Source organism: Danio aesculapii, chromosome 2 (assembly GCF_903798145.1).
Source record: "Danio aesculapii chromosome 2, fDanAes4.1, whole genome shotgun sequence".
In the NCBI taxonomy this organism is placed as follows: domain Eukaryota; kingdom Metazoa; phylum Chordata; class Actinopteri; order Cypriniformes; family Danionidae; genus Danio; species Danio aesculapii.
Window position 1 is genome coordinate 38,661,218 of NC_079436.1, and position 18,862 is coordinate 38,680,079.

The 18,862-nt window shown below is 35.1% G+C and overlaps 1 protein-coding gene across 1 annotated transcript in view; it reads left to right on the top strand.

The window, feature by feature from the left end:
• Positions 1-6,203: 6,203 nt before the first annotated feature.
• Positions 6,204-18,862, top strand: part of rem2 (RAS (RAD and GEM)-like GTP binding 2) — a 49,473-nt gene continuing 36,814 nt past the window's right edge. Inside the window, exons 1-3 of the mRNA XM_056467574.1 lie at positions 6,204-6,470; positions 8,212-8,533; positions 9,119-9,192. Coding sequence (XP_056323549.1) covers positions 6,459-6,470; positions 8,212-8,533; positions 9,119-9,192 — 408 coding nt within the window. The 5' untranslated portion in view covers positions 6,204-6,458. The remainder of the gene's footprint in view (positions 6,471-8,211; positions 8,534-9,118; positions 9,193-18,862) is intronic.

Consider the following 18,862-nt stretch of genomic DNA (forward strand, 5'->3'; position numbering starts at 1 on the left):
ATTATGTGCTTCTGAACGGCTGTATATAAATTTCTGTCAAGTTTTGTCTGGTGCAAACACCCAGTTGCTTATCACTGCAAATCCCGTCACGTAGCGTGTTGTTAGGAAACAGGGTCACAATGTAACCTGCTCACCTAATGTTTACGTTCGTAATATTTATATTATTTGTCAATTAATAACCACCTCATGTGGAACTCTGAATCTGCATCTCATTTCAGAGTCTGCTACTTTCCACATGCATTTCGTTCAAGGGAGCATGCTTTGAGGGCCGTTCTGAATAAATCAATGTAATATTCGGTTTTCCAACAAGGCAACCCGGGATGCTGAAATATAATTGACTAAACTGTCATTGGGCAGGTTAAAAGAACCAAAACAAAGACAGTGTTAAGTAACAAACATATTCAAAGTAGAATAACTGACTTCAGCATTGTGTTTCAGATAAACAAGAATGTTCACTTCGCATATTTCTTAAATATCTGCAAACATATTATGGTATTTTATTGCTTTAGAAGAAGTACAGCACCTTTAAATAAGAAAATTACTGAAACTCTTTTTTAGTCAGGTGCAAATAGTCAAATCTGATTCAAAAGTGCTCCTGCCAGACCTGGAGAACTTTTAGTTGAGTTGTAAAATGAGCCTATTCTCAAGAAAAGTTGAGTGTTCTTTTAATCTGAGCCAACACTAATGAGTGTTTGAGAAAAGTTGGAGGAAGAATAGGCAAACAGAATATTACTCTAAATGTAAATGTCAGACAAATAGTAGGATGATACTCTGAATTGGGATAATTAGATTTTACATAACCGAAGGAAAAATTCAATTGGGCAAAAGGAAGACAGAGAAATCATTGATGAGGCCAGATGAAGCCTGTATTAAACAAAACATGATTTTAGGCCAATTTCTAACAATGTTACAAATATATATATATATATTTAAAAATAACACATATTATTCACTATCTTAATTGCTTCTCTATTCTCCAAAGTATAAGCCTTTTAATGCTACTTGGTCTGAAGATCATATTTTGCCAATTCTTAATGAAGATTAGAGGAAATTCACAGGAGGAATGAAGAACAAATTGGACAAAAATCAAAATGCCAGACAAGCAATAGTCTGAAAAGTCTTAAATGAGATCATTAGACTTTACATTGGCAGAAAAATAAGATGTGACCAAAAGCAAAGATCCAATTCATTTCGAAAAATTCAAATGATTAAAAAATGGCAGCTATCACAGTTATGCTGTTCAGGGTCATATCATGTCTTTTGCTGAAATGAAAAACATCCCATCCTCTAAAAATGTCCCAAGACGTCATGGCTTGGACAATTAGCTATGTAAACAAACAAAAAACAAACAATTTGCATGATATCTGGTTGCATGTCACTGTGACAAAGAAAGTCACGATGTCCAGGGTCTCTGTCGAGTAAAATCACTCAATCTGCCTCAAAACACAAGACAAATACACAGAAATGAAGCTGCATGAATATTACTGTACATCATGTTAAATAGACACACGCAAGGGGTCCCCATTCCTTAAAAGCACCCAGAGCAATGAATGAGAGATTATACAGAAATTGCTATTGGTTACAAAAAGTTCAAAACTGAAAATAAAAAAAAAATAAAAAAAAATGAAGGAGTGAAACGGTAATGGTAGACCACACAACCACTTCCTAACCAACCATACCCAAATCCTGAAATCACTCATAAGAAATGCAAAGTGGTGATGTCTCTTGCATTATTTATCAAAAATAAATAAATAAAGTCACGATACAGTATCCACAGAGAGATACAGTGGTGCTTAGTTGAACAGCACATAAGGGTTAAATTTCTTTGACCACAAGGCGGCACTATTTACAAACTGCTTTGATACCTTTTGTTTGGGCTTGATGCCAATGATTCATGCCAAGTTTAGTCTCAAATCACCATGTGTTGATAAGATTCATGCATTAAAGATCAAAATGGTGGCCAAAGGATTCTCTTAAATATAATAATAAAAAGATCATTTTGCGTTTAAGGAATCTATTAAGACTGGAATGTTGACTTTAGGCTAATAAAGCAGAAGAATATCAGGATTTTATGACCACTACACAATTTGAGCACGGTCTTAAAAATTGTGAGGCTTCTAAAGATGTGGATAATCCAAATTAAAAACACAATGTTCATTCAACTAGATTCAAAAGAAGAAGACATTATTTCTCTAAACCAACAGGTTAAGAATCAAAGAGCAATTTTTGGAGTGATGGTGACGTTCAAAGGGACAGTTCACCAAAAAATGTAATCCTGTCATAATTTACTCACCCTACCCCTTGTTTCAAAGTTGTTTGTGAGGCTGCACAATATATCGTGTCAGCATCAATATCGCCATGTCACATCGCAGGATTTACAATGTTGAGTTTGTATTTATCATTTGCATGGGTTTTTGAGGCCTGTGACTATATGAGGATTTTAAAAGCATTCAGCTGTAAGAAATATCATTAGTAACTCTAAAAACGGTTAATTTTATTAAATTATTATTTTTTTTGTATTTAATCACTGTACCTGAATACTGTTAGATGCAGAAAATGATAAAACACTGTTAATTTTAATTGTAGCTTTTTCTTTATCATGTTTATCTATGCTTTTGATTTGATTATTATATTTTATATATTCAAAAATGTGGCAACACCAAAGCTCCAAAAATGCAAATTTATTAAATTAAAAAAGGCTGACTCAAAGCGTGTAATGTTTTGAGCACAAGACTCTTCCTCAGACAGTGTTCATCACAGTAAGGTGATCACATGATCTCCTATTATCTCACAAGGAAAAAAAAAAATACACATTCATAAATTATACAACTTAGATATTCAAAACAAAAATACAGAAACAAACCATAATCTTACATCACAAATAAAAAAAACTGAATATAACACGGAAATCCAACAAAATAATACAACAAAAATTAGCCAAAAAACCTTTACCTAAACACATAATTACACATTAAAGAATTATTAAAGAAAAGGACAAATGTCAAACTCCTCATTTAAACCTCTTGAGACAATGTATCTAGAGTGAAAATCCCACCCCACCCCCCACATGGACACTTCACAACTTCAATCATTGTTGTACACGCTTTGTGTCAGCCTTTTTAATTTTAATTTAATGAATTTGCATTTTTGGAGTTTTGGTGTTGCCGCCTTTTTGAATAAACAATTGAAGTCAGAATTAGCCCCCCTGAATTATTAGCCCCCCTGTTTATTTTTTCCCCAATTTCTGTGTAAAAATTAGATTTTTTTCAACACATATTTAAACATTATAGTTTTAATAACTCATTTCTAAAAACTGATTTCATGATGTCATCCATGATGACAGCAAATAATATTTGACTAGATATTTTTCAAGACACTTCTATACAGCTTGAAGTGACATTTAAAGGCTTAACTTGGTTAATAAGGTTATTATTATTAAATTCCTGAATCTGTCAAACATCATTTAAGAAATATTTAAAAAAGAAAAAAAAAATCAAAGGAATTCTGACTTATGTATATTTAGCACTTTTTGCGGTTTGGCTGAGCACCCAGTTAAACGTGATGTGCATGCTTTTGTACATTTTTTCATTATTATATTTTGTGCATTTGCATTCCCCTGCAGAATCATCCCAATCAATTTAAAATTATAAACTCCTTCCATATGGAGATATTCAAGTCATGAAATTGTATTCATATTGCAGAATAACAAAAAATTCACAATGTTAGACACATTGTGAAGTTGTTTGTGTTAGTTGTTTGTGTTTCTTTCGTCTGTTGAACACAAGAAGATATACATTATTGAAGAATGTTGAAAAGGCAGCCATGCTAGTTTACAACATTGTTCAGAATATCTTGTTTTGTGTTCAGCAGAGGAAATTAATAAAAGTTACCACTCAAGTGGGAGTAAATGCTGAGAATTTTTTTTTCCCGACATACTATTCTTTTAAGTGATTGATTGTGAGAGACCCAGATTTAAAATGCTTTCAGTCAAGTTTGCTTCTTTGGGTCTAATAATAGTTAAACTAAGAGAAGATGAATTGGTCTTTGCAGCAATTAAAAATGGCAGTGAGGAAACGTTTCTCCCTTCACCTGTGACATTAATGATGTTTGATGTGGCTGCAGTAAAAACTACAGAGCACTCAATAATTCATGTAGTGCTTCAAAACTTCAGGGTTACCAGAGAAAAACCTCTCAGAGGATAGGCTTTACAGTATGTGTCTTGGAAAGGTAGCATCATAGAGAACTGTGATTCAAACAAAGTACCTATCAAGGGCAAAGCTTTCGAACACGAGAATGAAAAAGCAGTACATGCAGGCAGCTTTTGATTTTACACCAATGCACAGGTATTCAATTTGGAGTACACGAATTGTAATTTTAGAAAAATTTGGTGAAAATTGTATTAAAAAATGTATTTGAAAATGTATGTAAATAATGAATGCATTATTAAAAGGATTAAGTGGATAACACTGCTATAAAATAAATAATAGTAATCTAATAATCTAAACAATAAGCATCCTTATGCATTTTTTCATTTCTTTCTTTCTTTCTTTCTTTCTTTCTTTCTTTCTTTCTTTCTTTCTTTCTTTCTTTCCTTTTCATTTATGATCATAGTTTTTGCTGTATTTTTACAAACAGCAATAATGTTGTCATAAAGTATTCATTTTATTTAAATTTCAATTTCTTTTTAGAAATCTTTTATGCTCTGGGCATAATAGTAGCTACAATTTGGACAAACATATCCCACTTCAAACCCATATTTAATCCCAATGGCATAAAAAAAAAACAAGAACTAAAAATCATAATCTTTGTTAAATAGACTTTTATTTTGTTGACAAAACTGTAAAAATGTATATATTTTTTATTTTAAATAGTTTACTATTTATTTTAGTTTAGTTTTTTTTATTCAGATTTGACTTGAAGCAAGTACTCTTGCAGGAGAAGCACTGCAGGATAAATGTATTAAAATTATGTAATTATATTTATGTGGGTGTATTGTTATGGCTATCTGAATTATCTTGTATGTGAGAAAATGGTCTCTGTGTGAGTGGTAGTTTTTATGTGGCAAAGAAAAAAAAAGGAAAGAAAAAGTTAATTAATTTCTATTCATTGACTTTTTCCAAGAACTTAATGGTAATGAATAATTTTGGTAGTTCTTTAGTATTTTCTATGTCATTAAGAGTAACAACAACAGCCAATATATGGAATTTTTATTATCGTTTTTGACAGAAATTTTTGTCATCTAATGAACTTGACACACTAGGGCTAATAATTATAATTATTATGAAATAATTAACAGAAAACCTTTAAATCTGTAATATAAATGAGTTTTTACAATAAAGCATATATACAGTACTTGTATTTTTACCCCCCTTGATTTTATCTTTTTTTTTTTATATTTCCCAAATGATGTTTAACAGCGCAAGGAAATTTTCACAGTATGTCTGATAATATTTTTTCTTCTGGAGAGAGTCTTATTTTTTTTAATTTCGGCTAGAGTAAAAGTTTTTTAATAAAAAAAAAAAAAAAAACACTTTAAGGTCAAAATTATTAGCCACTTCAAGCTATATTTTTTTTCTATAGTTTACAGAACAAACCATCGTTATACAACTTGCCTAATTACCCTAACCTGCCTAGTTAACCTAATTAACCTAGTTAAGCCTTTAAGTGTCACTTTAAGCTGTATTGAAGTGTCTTGAAAAATATCTAGTCAAATATTATCTACTGTCATCATGGCATAGATAAAATAAATCAGTTATTAGAAATGAGTTCTCTCCGTTAAGCAGAAATTAGTGAAATAATGGAGTTAATAATTCTGACTTCAACTGGATGTATTTTTTTACTCTTATTTTTTACTGAATTCTCTTGAATGTGAATGATCATTATTTATGGGCAGTCAATAGATATAAAATGCTCGTTTTATTGTGCATATTTTGGAGCTGCTCACCCACAAAAAGGTTGTGTACAGTTGTAAAACTCCTAGGTTTTAGAACTAATCAACCAAAAATATAATATAAATGTATCTAGGATACATAATGCCAAGAGAAATACCTGAACTTCCAGAGACATCCAGAAAGAGAATAAGAGCCTTCAGGTAAAAACTGAAATGAAGAGGCGTGTCTACAGCGCGTGGGCGGGGCTACACGCTCTCATATGAAAAGCCACTATTATAGAGACTTAAAGGGACTTACAGGTGTACAGTAGTACGTGAGTCTCGGAGCACTGCCGTTCGCAGAGGAGCGATTAAATGTTTACTATTTAGTCAGCTTGAGGAAAAGGAGCATTCTTGCGCGTTTGGAGTCACATTTGCGAGCGTGTCTTTTTTCAGACTACAGCCATGTGATGGCATATGAGTCGAGTGTAATGTAACAATCCCCACCGACGCTTGTGCAGTGCTTGACGCTCAGTGACATGACATGGACGGCGGAGTGTCTCACTGAGAGCTGATGAACTGAGGAACGATGTCGGACCAGGTAAAATCTTCGCTTTCCATCTCTTGTGTGTGTGTTGTGTGGCTGTTATAGGGTGCTTTACAGGTTTGGGATGCTCGCCGGTGTGTACACACCCTCTCTTCCTCTGCAGTCTTTGTGTTGACTTTGTTTCTATAGGAGTGTTTGTGTTTTGTAAACATTCCTGTGCCTAAACAATACTAAAATTTCAGTCATGCTTCCTTGTAATGAAAATTATCAAACAAAATAGCTGCGGTGATCTTGAAAATCACTGTAACAATAATAGTATATACAAATTCTGATACATTTTGCATGAAAATAATACAAATTTGCATGATACATCAATATTAGTTATTAAAATGAATAAAAGTGACTGTTATTTAAAGGCTGGTCATTGGCTGCCTCACCCCAAGCATCATACCACATCTCATTGTCACTATCCCACACTATCAGTCTATGATTAATTAATTACCTCCTTTCAATCAGTATAATTGGCTGTCAATGTGTGTCTTGCATGTCTGACACCGGATCAAGCTTACAAGGTCTCCAGCACACCTACAGTGCCGTGGCTAGATTAATTGCAGTATTAATATTGATGCCAGTTGCCCTTGCAAGCAAACTCAGTAAACAGTTTAAGAGCTCTCTTGGCAGTTACATGATACAGATAGCTGGGTGAAGCACTTAGCAGCCATGAGACTATGAAAACTCATTACGTTACTTATCTTTTTTGTTTACACCGCTCTTAAAACCAAGTGCCGATTGTTTATATGAATGGACGCTCTTCTCGTTGATTTGACCCACTTTTGTATGGAGTGAACAACCCAAAGTTTCAAAGGATCACAATTCTCCTAGCACTTGGATTGTTTTTATGATTTAGAAATGTACAGTGTATTTATATAGCGCATTTGTTGTGTATAGGCATATGCCCAAAGTGCTTCACAATCATGAGGGGGGATTTCTCCGCACCACCACCAGTGTGCAGCATCCACTTAGATGATGCGACAGCTGCCACAGGACAATGGCGCCAGTGCACTCACCACACACCAGCTATTGGTGGAGTGGAGAGATAGTGATAGAGCCAATTCAGTGGATGGGGGTGATTGGGAGGCCATGATCGGTAAGGGCCAATAGAGGGATTTGGCCAGGACACTGGAGTTACATCCCTGCTCATTATCATAGGATGATTTAATGATTTAATGACCACAGAGAGTCAGGACTTCAGTGTAATATCTCATCTGAATGATGGTGCCCACTGACAATATAGTGTCCCCTTCACTTTACTGGGGCATTAGGACTCACACAGACCACAGGTTGCACGTGGTCTCCCATCCAGGTACTGACCAGGCTTAGTCCTGCTTAGCTTCAGTGAGTAATCGCTCTTGGGCTGCAGGGTGATATGGCTTTGGCTTCTGGTATGGTATGGTGTTTCAGAGATGCAGACTGGGGCATTTTCCAGTTCAGTGGTCAAAGTAGCATTGAAACCTGAGTATATGATTAAATTATTATTCAAATGATTATAAATATGATTATAAATGATTGTACAAATTAAAACATGGGGAAAATACATTTTGTGTATTTTTATTTTTAATTAAAAATGATCCAATTGAGGACAAGACAGGAAGAATTGGGACTGTTCCCAGAAAGCAGGGGCATCTGTTCACACTATCATATGGACTGTCATTGTTCTTGGCTTTTGGTTCCATTGGGTGAAGATCCTTGTCTTTGGTGTCATCTGATGTTTTCTACTTGTCTTTGTATTTCACAGGGTTATGGCTTAACTCTCTCAGCTGCACCCCCTCTTCGCAGGGGCAGCACCCCACTACCAATCAAGCATCAGCTGAGGCGAGAGGAAGCTGTGTCCGAGGAATACGATTGGACACCAGGACTCAACGAATCTGCGACTCCACAAATCAGCGTCAGCAATATTCAAGATTCTCCAACCCTAAAACCGCCCCAACAGAAGTACCACGGACCACTTCGGATAGTACTGCTGGGTCAAAACGGAGTGGGCAAATCCTCTCTGGCACTTTGCCTCGCTGGACTGTCAGACAGATCACTCTCTATAGACTCTGAAACCCAAGCAGCCGGTAAAGATTATATTTTGTACAGTCTTCTTGTGCTCAGCATCAAGCATCAGGATGCCAAGGACTGTACTATTTTTAGATTTGCTTTGGATGAAACACACTTATCACCTCACAGACACCCGAGATCACTAGTGTATGGTTCTCAGAATTTGATTGGAAAAAGCAAAATGGGTTGCCGTAAAGGCATCAATCTTTTTTTTCAGGCCTTTCATCATCTTGTGTCTTAATGAGGTGGGAGAGAACCAGCAGAGTACTGCCTCTGCACAGACACTTTCTGCACAAGCAGAGCATGTCATTTACTAGGGGATAAAGAGCCATCAGACACGCAGACAGTTTTATTTTTCTCTTACCTGAGTTGAGTGTCCTTGTGCATCAGTTCTGCTAAATTATTGCCACACTATCTCTCAAGTCCTTATCTTTAATAACTTCTTTTGTATTCGTGTCACAAATATATTATGATACGTTTGATCCCGTGAAATTGCCAGTTTCAGCTTAGTTGAAGGAGTAAAATCAGATGCTAATTGAACATTAGTGATTCATTTGTGCTCAAGTGTCAGTTTTTTAAAGATGTATTTGTGTGTGTTGTAGATGAGGGTTACCCGCGACGAGTGACCGTGGATGATGAGGACAGCTCAATTTTAGTCTATGACAACTGGAAACAGGTGAGTCTAACACTCTCACAAATGTGGCTGTGGTTCGTTTCTTTGTTTTCGAATGGCTCACAGAATTTGTCAATGGTTACAAGGTGGGTGTTTGCTCCTTAAATGTTCTGGGTGTCAATTTTGCAATTAAGTAAGCCTCCAGCAGGTTAATTTACAGATTTTGTTGTAAGTTTATTTCAAAGACAATGTCTGCTTTATATATGCTTTATAGCATAGATGCCCAAAGTAGGACCATGGTAACCTTTGATTTGGCCGGCATCCTATCTGAGAAGAGATTTAGAATGATGGGAAGGTTGGGGCAAATGCCTTTAGCAGAGATCGTCATTTATAATTTAATCCAACCTTTTATTTGTTTGTTTAATTGTTGTTTCAACTGAAATGAAATGTTTCAATTGAATGAATGCATCAGATGTTTAAAAATATAAATACTGTCACATAAAGATAGAGGACAATGCACAAGGTGCTGCAGCTTGACTCGTGTATTCAGCATTGAACACCATTGTGTTATAAATGTGTTTGTTTATGTTTTTATTGTAAGAAGTTCATTATAAAATGTTAAAAAAAGTATAATTATTAATACGATTAAAGTATTTTTTTTCTATTTATTTTTAAACATTAATACATTAGGAAATTACCATTTCAGCTTTAATGGTACTGTATATTTACCGTACCTTCGGCCCACCACCCTCAATCAGGTTTGGTATTTGGCCCTGCATAAGCAAAAGTTTGGGCACCCCTGCTTTATAGTTTGGATACATATATGACTACAGTTTTTCCAACTGATTTGCAAAATTGCAAAATACAACTAATAGTGATGATGGCAGTGGCATGGAGTCCATTAGTGTCTCTCCATTAGTTTTTTTTTTAGCAGCACCGGTTCTCAAACTGATTTTGCCAAAGTAAAAAGTTGAAGCAAAGAATTATGAGAAAATCAGACAAAAAAAAAAAAAAACTAAAGTACAAAATGGTGTACTTTAATGGATTGTGTTTATACATAAACATACAAATATTTATCAGTGCTTCGCACAAATAGACTTTACTTAGGTGGGCCGCCCAGGTATATTAACAGCCGCCCAAGTATATTTAGTGACACATTTTTTTAATACTATAATTATCATCCTTTTACACTTTTTTTGTATCTGCCCAATATAAACAAACATCCGCGAGCGATTAAGTAGTGGAAAATCTTCACTCATTTACCCGTTTCAACTGTTGTATGTGCTTTGGCAATACTGTACAAAATGTCATGCCAATAAACCAAACAAATGAGAGATAGAGAGGAGCAGATTTTACCTGTCAGAGGGTGCACATGGCTCCTGAATAGCATAAGAGAACTTAAACTTTAACTTAACTTTAACCGACTAAATAAGAAAAACTTAAAACACATAATAATAAAGATAGTGTTAAAAATCTAATTATGTTTCTTTCATATTGTTAACTATTGATGTGCTGTGGGTAAAAGGCGTGTTTCAATCCGGCTACCACTACCCCTTTTATTTTTTCCCTTTTGTAAATATTTCCCAAATTATGTTTAACAGAGCAAGGAAATTTTCACAGTACGTCCGATAATATTTTTTTTTATCTGGAGAAAGACTTATTTGTTTTATTTTGGCTATAGAATAAAAGTTTACAATTTTTTAAAAAACATTTTAAGGTTAAAACTATTAGCCCCTTTAAGCTATTTTTTTTTTTTGATAGTCTACAGAACAAACCATCGTTATACAATAACTTGCCTAATTACCCTAATCTGCCTAGTTAACCTAATTAACCTAGTTTAAGCCTTTAAATGTCACTTTAAGCTGTATAGAAGTGTCTTGAAAAATATCTAGTGAAATATTATTTACTGTCATCATGGCAAAGATAAAAGAAATCAGTTATTAGAAATGAGTTATTAAAACTGTTATGTTTAGAAATGTGTTGAAAAAGTCTTCTCTCCGTTAAACAGAAATTGGGGGAAAAATAAACAGGGGGGCTAATAAATCAGAGGAGCTAATAATTTTGACTATATATACACTGATTCCCCCATTAAACTTGAATGTTTAAAAACTGTCAGTTTCCCTTTGCGGAAAATGAACTGCATTTTTACTTCTAAACCTCGACTGTTGCATACCGTATTGCAATTGATCCTACCTTCCCTGCGTGCACATTATGCACATAAATAGGTGTTGATTCTTGTATTGACTTATTGTCATGACAACATGCATTTCATTTTCTGCTGAACTAAACTCCAAAAGCTTACCTGACATAATTCTTTTGCAGCTTTGCAACTGCTGGTATTTGCGTCAGGAAATGCTAATCTAGTCTTTGAATGCTTCACTGCAGACTTGAGAAAGCTGCTTTAAAACTGTAGTTAGCCAAGCTACAAAATACATATCATTTATTATGTTGTGTCTCATCATGCACCATTCTTCCCTTTGTCATTAAAAAGTTTCAGACACAACAACTAGTAAGCTGGTTGGTGCACGCTCTTTTATTTGAACTACATTTGCTTCACTATTTAGGTAAATAAGTAGTTTAAATTGTGTTACTAATCTGTACTTAATGGTTATTAATATCTGATGTCAATTTTTTTTCTTAAATATTCACAAACATAATTTTTCACATATATGTACAATATAGTTCTAATAGTCACACAGAATTAAAATACAGTATTAACTCCTAATCGTTTCAAGAACACAAAAAAATATTTTGAGAACGTAATTGAGCTTAACTTTGGTTACCATAATGGTTATCATTATATTTTATGTATCAAAGATGAAAGAAAGTCATACTGTTTTGGAATGATATTTGGATGAGTAATTATTTGACAATTATTTGGTGAGTTATCCCTAAAATTCATTCATTCATTCATTCATTCATTCATTTTCGGCTTAGTCCCTTTATTAATCTGGGGTCGCCACAGCAGAATGAAGCGCCAACTTATCCAGCACATATTTTTACGCAGCGGATGCCATTCCAGCTGCAACCCAGTGCTGGGAAACATCCATACACGCTCATTCTCACTCATACACTACGGACAATTTAGCTTACCCATTTCACCTATACCACGTCTTTGGACTTGTGGGGAAAACTGGAGCACCCGGAGGAAACCGACGTGAACACGGGGAGAACATGCAAACTCCACACAGAAATACCAACTGACCCAGCCAAGGCTCAAACCAGCGACCTTCTTGCTGTGAGGCGACAACGCTACCCACTGCGCCACCATGCCGCCTATCCCTAAAATAAACAAATAAAAACATGATATATTTACATAAAAAGTGATTTACTAAACGTATCAAACTCCCTAACATGACATAACTGCATGAATGTGCCACATATGATTGGCATAAAGTTATATTAATTGTGTATTCACATCCATCATATTAGAGTGGTTTGGAAAAAAAGGATAACAGAGACATAAGCAGAAGAGATGCAGAAAGATGAGAGAAATCAGCTCTTGACCCTTCAGCTGAGGCTTGTCTGTTGTTTGTCATTTCTGTTTCCTTTTACTTCAGGGCAAATTGTTTTCAGTTTCCCGTAATTTGTTCCATTTCTCCTGAAAGTAACTGCTGGTTTAAAGATCCTTTTACAAGCATTGTGTGTGTACCCTTTATAAAACCAGCCAGGCCCTGCTTTCCTTGTTATTTCAGAGTGAATTATGACCTCTGCTTTTACACAATAAAAGCCACTCATTTGAGAGTAATCCAAAATGATCTAATGGATCAATTCACTGTGGCTTGCATCATTAAGCCTTTTAGTCACGATTACTGCATTTGCATCCGTGCATTAAAGGATTGCCATTTTTCACGTCATTAACATGTAGATATATTGTCAAATAAAATATATAACTGAAAGTATACACTGGCTAAGAGTATTTACGGTATTTAAACGCATTCAATCAAAATTGAGTTAATTCTATAAATAAATAACAGTTTACAACAAGGTATTAGTTAATTACTAACATAAACAAGGTGTCATAGTGGCGCAGTGGGTAGCACTTTTGCCTCACAGCAAAAAGGTCGCTGGTTCAAGCCTCAGCTGCAGATGGCATTTCTGTGTGGATTTTACATGTTGTTCCCGTGGTCGCATGGGTTTCCTCCGGGTGCTCCGGTTTCCCCCAAAGTCCAAAGACATGTGGAACAGGTGAATTGAATAAGCTAAATTAGCCATAGAGTATGTGTGTGTAGAAGTGTGTATAAGTTTCCCCATGATGGGTTGCGGCTGGAAGGGTATCCGCTGCGTAAAACATGTGCTGAATAAGTTGGCGGTTCATTCTGCTGTGGCGACCCCTGATTAATAAAGTGACTAAGCTGAAAAGAAAATGAATGAATGAATGAACTAACATAAACAAACAGTGAACACTACATTTATTACAGTATTTATTAGTCTTTGTTAAAGTTAGTTATTGAGAATAAAGACGTTCATCGTTCATGTTAACTCAAGCTGCATTAATAACAAGAATGAATTTGGATTTTAATAATGCATTAGTAAATGTTGAACTATGATTAATTAATGCTGTACAAGTATTAGCTCATGTTAGCAAATGCATTGACTAATAGAAAGCTTTTTGTAAACTTACCGTTTTAATTAAGGCACATTATAGTGACAGTAAAGACTTTTATTATGTAGTAAAGACAGTAAAGACTTTTATTCATATATAAAAAAGTAAACATGATATTTCTTTTCATCAAAGACTCTTGTAAAAAAGTTATAATAAATAAATAAATAAATAAATAAATAAATAAATAAATAAATAAATAAATAATAATATATATACACACACACACACACACACACACACACACATACATACATACATACATACATATATATATATATATATATATATATATATATATATATATATATATATATATATATATATGTGTGTGTGTGTGTGTGTGTGTGTGTGTGTGTGTGTGTGTGTGTGTGTGTGTGTAATATAAATATATTATAGTTTTCAGAAAAATAATGAACTGTGAAGTATTGTTAATACTAATAAATGTTATCTGAGCACCAAATCAGTTGACTCATGCATTGTAGATTATGTATTGTATTGGAAGATCAGAAAACTGTAATTGAGTAATTGCTGCTATAAATTTAACTTCATACCAAACTTAACTTATACCAAATAGTTGGTATTGAACATATTTATAATTCTACAAGTGGAGGAGACAGGATAAAAAGATTAAAACAGAGAGAGACTTTTTGTATCTATACGTTAAAAGCAACTAGATTCCCAGGTCTAAATGGTGAATTAGACTTTTCTCCATTTTTGTAAAACAGTTTATCCATAGATGGTCCACAGATTATCATCATATATTGTAGAATGTGTATTTTCTTATGTGTACATGTTTTTATACGTGTATGTGTGTATAAATATGTATGTGCACATGTAAATGTGTTCGGAAGTATGTATGTACATGCCATGTTTAAGCATATTTTTCTGTGTGTCTGTGCATGGTTTAAAGTCACCCTCTATCTATGCTGAATTAATGATGATAGTTGACTATGTCTGTTAAATTATTTGAGTGTTTTTGAGATGTTTGAATGAGTCATGTGACTATAGTACTCAAAAGAGACTCTAAACGCACCTGATCACTGTTACCCTGATGAAGGCAGATCCTTGCCGAAACGCGTAGGTTTCTTTTAGGATTAAGCCATGTGAATAAAGGCTTTTTAAATTTTCCACAATTTCCGAGTGCCTTGGACTAATTTCTGTTGTTGAAAAATGTAAGCCTTTGACCTTTAAGTTGGCTCTATATTAGTTGCCAGTTAGTTGCCAATTTTTAAAAAATGTTTCTTGTCAGTAGCTGTGCTGTCCCTCATCTCATTTTGGGTGTGGCCATTCTCTTGCGCTTAAAAATGCTCTGGGCTTGTCGCGGTATTGGGGATGAGTCGTCTGCAAGTATCTTATTAATCTGGACGGCCTTATGCATTCGTTAGCAAGAACTTTGGCACACATAATACACTATGGCAGGGTCAGGGACTTTTTGCTTCGAGACAATGGAATAAAACCATAGTTCAGGTAATTTTCTTGGTATTTCCTGCATTTTGTGTTTCCAGTATTGCAAGGGCTGTGACCTGAAATGTTTGAAGCTTCCACATCTGGGTGTGCTTGGGTCACTAGTATTAGCTGCTGAAGGTGAATCACTTTTCAGTGGATCACGAATTACAAATTTGTCCATTACTTTTGGTCAGCCAGGGGATAAAATGAACTAAGGCAACATGATCGTTCTCCTAATTGTCCACTGCTAAAATTTTTTTTAAGTATGACGCGACCTCCCACAAAGCTCGCTAAGGCCCCCTTGTAGGGAACCTCTGCTGTATCGGACACATAAGACTCACACATGAACATTTACTCAAAGGAGAAGAACCCCCAAAATGTCAATATTGTAACAGAAACCAAACTGTTAAACATATACTTGTGGAATGCCCTATTTTGAAATTTAATCGGACATCGATATCTGTAGAGACTTCAAATGAAATATTTTTAAATGTAAATCCTTCTAAAATTGTACAATTTTTATCAAAAGTAAACCTTAAAAAACTGTTTTACATTTTTATCTTATATATTATCATTATGGCATCACGGTGGCGCTGTGGGTAGCATAATCGCCTCACAGCAAGGTCGCTGATTCGAGCCCCGGCTGGATCAGTTGGCATTTCTGTGTAGAGTTTGCATGTTCTCCCTGTGTTCGTGTGGGTTTCCCCCAGGTTCTCCGGTTTCCCCCACAGTCCAAAGACATAAAAATCTAAATTGGCTGTAGTTTATGTGTGTGAATGCGAGAGTGTATGGGTGTTTCCCAGTGTTGTGTTGTGGCTGGAAGAGCATCCGCTGCCTAAAACATATGCTGGATAATTTGGTGGTTCATTGCGCTGTGGCGACCCCTGATTAATAAAGGGACTAAGCCTAAAAGAAAATGAATGAATGAATGAATGAATATTATCATTATTATTATTATTATTTATGTATTTTTATCTCGTGTATTTATTGCTGCTGATGACTTTTAATTGTTAGAATATTTTTATAATCATAGAAAAGTGTTACTTATAAAATGTGGTAAACTTGATTTTTTTTGCCATGACATAGCATAGAAGCTGACATGGCAATAAACTCAAAATTCTCTCTCTCCTGAAGGATCAAACCCAATAATCAATACACATTGTGATCATGTAGTGTATATCGCTTGTAAAATATGCTAATTTCTAATTCAAGGCTAAATTTTAGTCCTTGACGCTGACCCTGAACAGCATCATCTCATTTAATCCATCTGTGTGATTAAATAATTTATATCCGTCTTCGCCTATGATTGATAGTTCCTCATATAGTTCCACATTGCTTCTCTCTTGATTTATCAACCACCTTTTTTCCACTTTGTATGATGATGCAATCCATCTGACCTTCCCTTCACTGATGGTACATTCCCAGGGGATTGGCTATGAGTTAAAAAAGCCCCTTGCGTTGTTTGATTTTACAGTATGTGGCATGCATGTATTTTCCTCACACCCGCTCATACGACAGACCAAAGCATGTAGTGTGGGAGTATCATCCACTCAGTGCTGTGTTTGTACTCTGAGATATATGATGATGATTTTGCCTGGAATGCGCAGATGTATCACAGTGATCTCATGAGCACATGCTTGTGATTTGTCATGTGAATCATAGAGTGATTTTTCTCTGTGTCATAGTTCACTAGAAATTATTCAAACACCTGTGAATGTTTTGTGATATCATAGGGATGTTTATATAGATTTATATCCTACCAAAGGGATTTATTAAAGGGTTAGTCAACCAAAACTGAAAATTTTGTCATCGTTTACTCTTCGTTTTCTTGCTTTAACCAGTTTGAGTTTCTTATTTTCTGTTGAACACAAATTAAGATATTTGGAAGAATGTTGCAAACATGGTATCGTTGACTTCCATATTTGCTTTTCTTACCATGGAAGTCAATGGTTACAGGTTTTCATCTTACTTCAAATTATATTCTTTTGTGTTTAACAGAAGAAAGAAACTCATAAAGGTTTGGAAGCACTTGAGAATGAGGAAAAAGTGAGTAAATTTGTCCCTTTACGTTTCTTTTTCAGTTTATTTAAATATTCAAATTTATTCCAATTTAAGACTTTAGCCGGTCTGTTCATTTCCCAAAATTCTAAACGATGCTTATGTGTCATCAGATCTAAAATCATTCTAAATTAGAGGCTGTTTGTTGGAAGGATGAATGTCAATAGTGATACTTCTATCACAGAATGAATGCGAGTTTTGGATTAATTCCAGGGCGGAAAAAGAGAGAGAGTGAGCTGTGGCTGGAAAAACTCCAGGCTCCCCCTATCCTATCATTTCTCTTTCTCCAGCTTCCTCTTTCATAGCATCCTCCTTTCTATCTCCATAACCATCCGGTTCTTTTCCTCTGTGGCACATGGTGTCATGTGACCTCTGACCTCACCCACTGTGTTGCATTCTATACCCGCCTGTTGCCATGGCTACTGCTGGTTACAGCAAACAAAAGGATCCCAGATAAAGTATCCAGTGATTAATTTTAATTTTACAGATGCAGAGATGCAGCCCTTATGGCTTCACGGTTCAACGATTGCAATCTGCAGTTCATAGATTGAAGCCTCAGCATGAAGAATGTTCAGCTGAAGTCTGTCAATAATGCAGTTACTTTGTCGTTCATTCCAGGGTCTTTCTGAGTAGTGGTTATGACCGCACAATAGATCAAATCAAAACATTTATTTGCTTGTACAATAAACCATAAAAGGCTGTGATTTCATTAAAGAATGTAGTCTAGATCTTTTTTGGAAGGGATTTAGTGGGGTTCTGTTTTGTCTCCAGTCTGCAGTGATTTGCATCTTGATATTTTACAGTACTGTATGTACTAGGGGTGCCTGAAAAGATTTAGATTTTGCTGTGTTAAACCCGTTCAATGGAAGAAAAGAGTTTAATAGGGGGAAATTAAGGCTGGCGGAAGATTAAAGTTGTTAATCACAGGATTTAGTATTCTTTTGTAGTAAATGCTTTAACAAATTCAGTTCCTTTTTGAGGAAAGAAAATCCTATTGCTCATACTGTAGGTTTAGGGTTGGTGAAATTATTTAATGCTTTTTTTTTTTTAAGAATCTTCTTTTGTTTACCAAGACTGCATTTATTTTATTCAAAACTAGAATAAAAACAATAGTAATTGATCATTTAAAATGTTATTTGGGGCAGCATGATGGCGCAGTGGGTAGCACAATCGCCTCACAGTAAGAGGTTTGCTGGTTCGAGCCTCGGCTGGGTTAGTTGAGATTTCTGTGTGGAGTTTGCATGTTTCATCAGACGGTTTCCTCTGGGTGTTCCAGTTTCCCCCACAAGTCCAAAGACATGCTGTACAGGTGAATTGGGTAAGCTAAATTGGCTGTAGTGTATGTGTATGACTGAGTGTGTATGGATGTTTCCCAGTGATAGGTTGCAGCTGGAAGGGCATCCGCTGTGTAAAACATATGCTGGATAAGTTGCTGGTTCATACCACTGTGGCGACCTCTGATTAATAAAGGGACTAAGCCGAAAAGAAAATGAATAAATGAAAATGTTATTTTATTCTTGTAATGATGAGAAAATTTGTTTTGCAGTCTACAGTACACTACAAATTGCACAAATTGAAATTGCAAGTTGCAAATACGCCTAATGGAAACATAATTGAAAGATT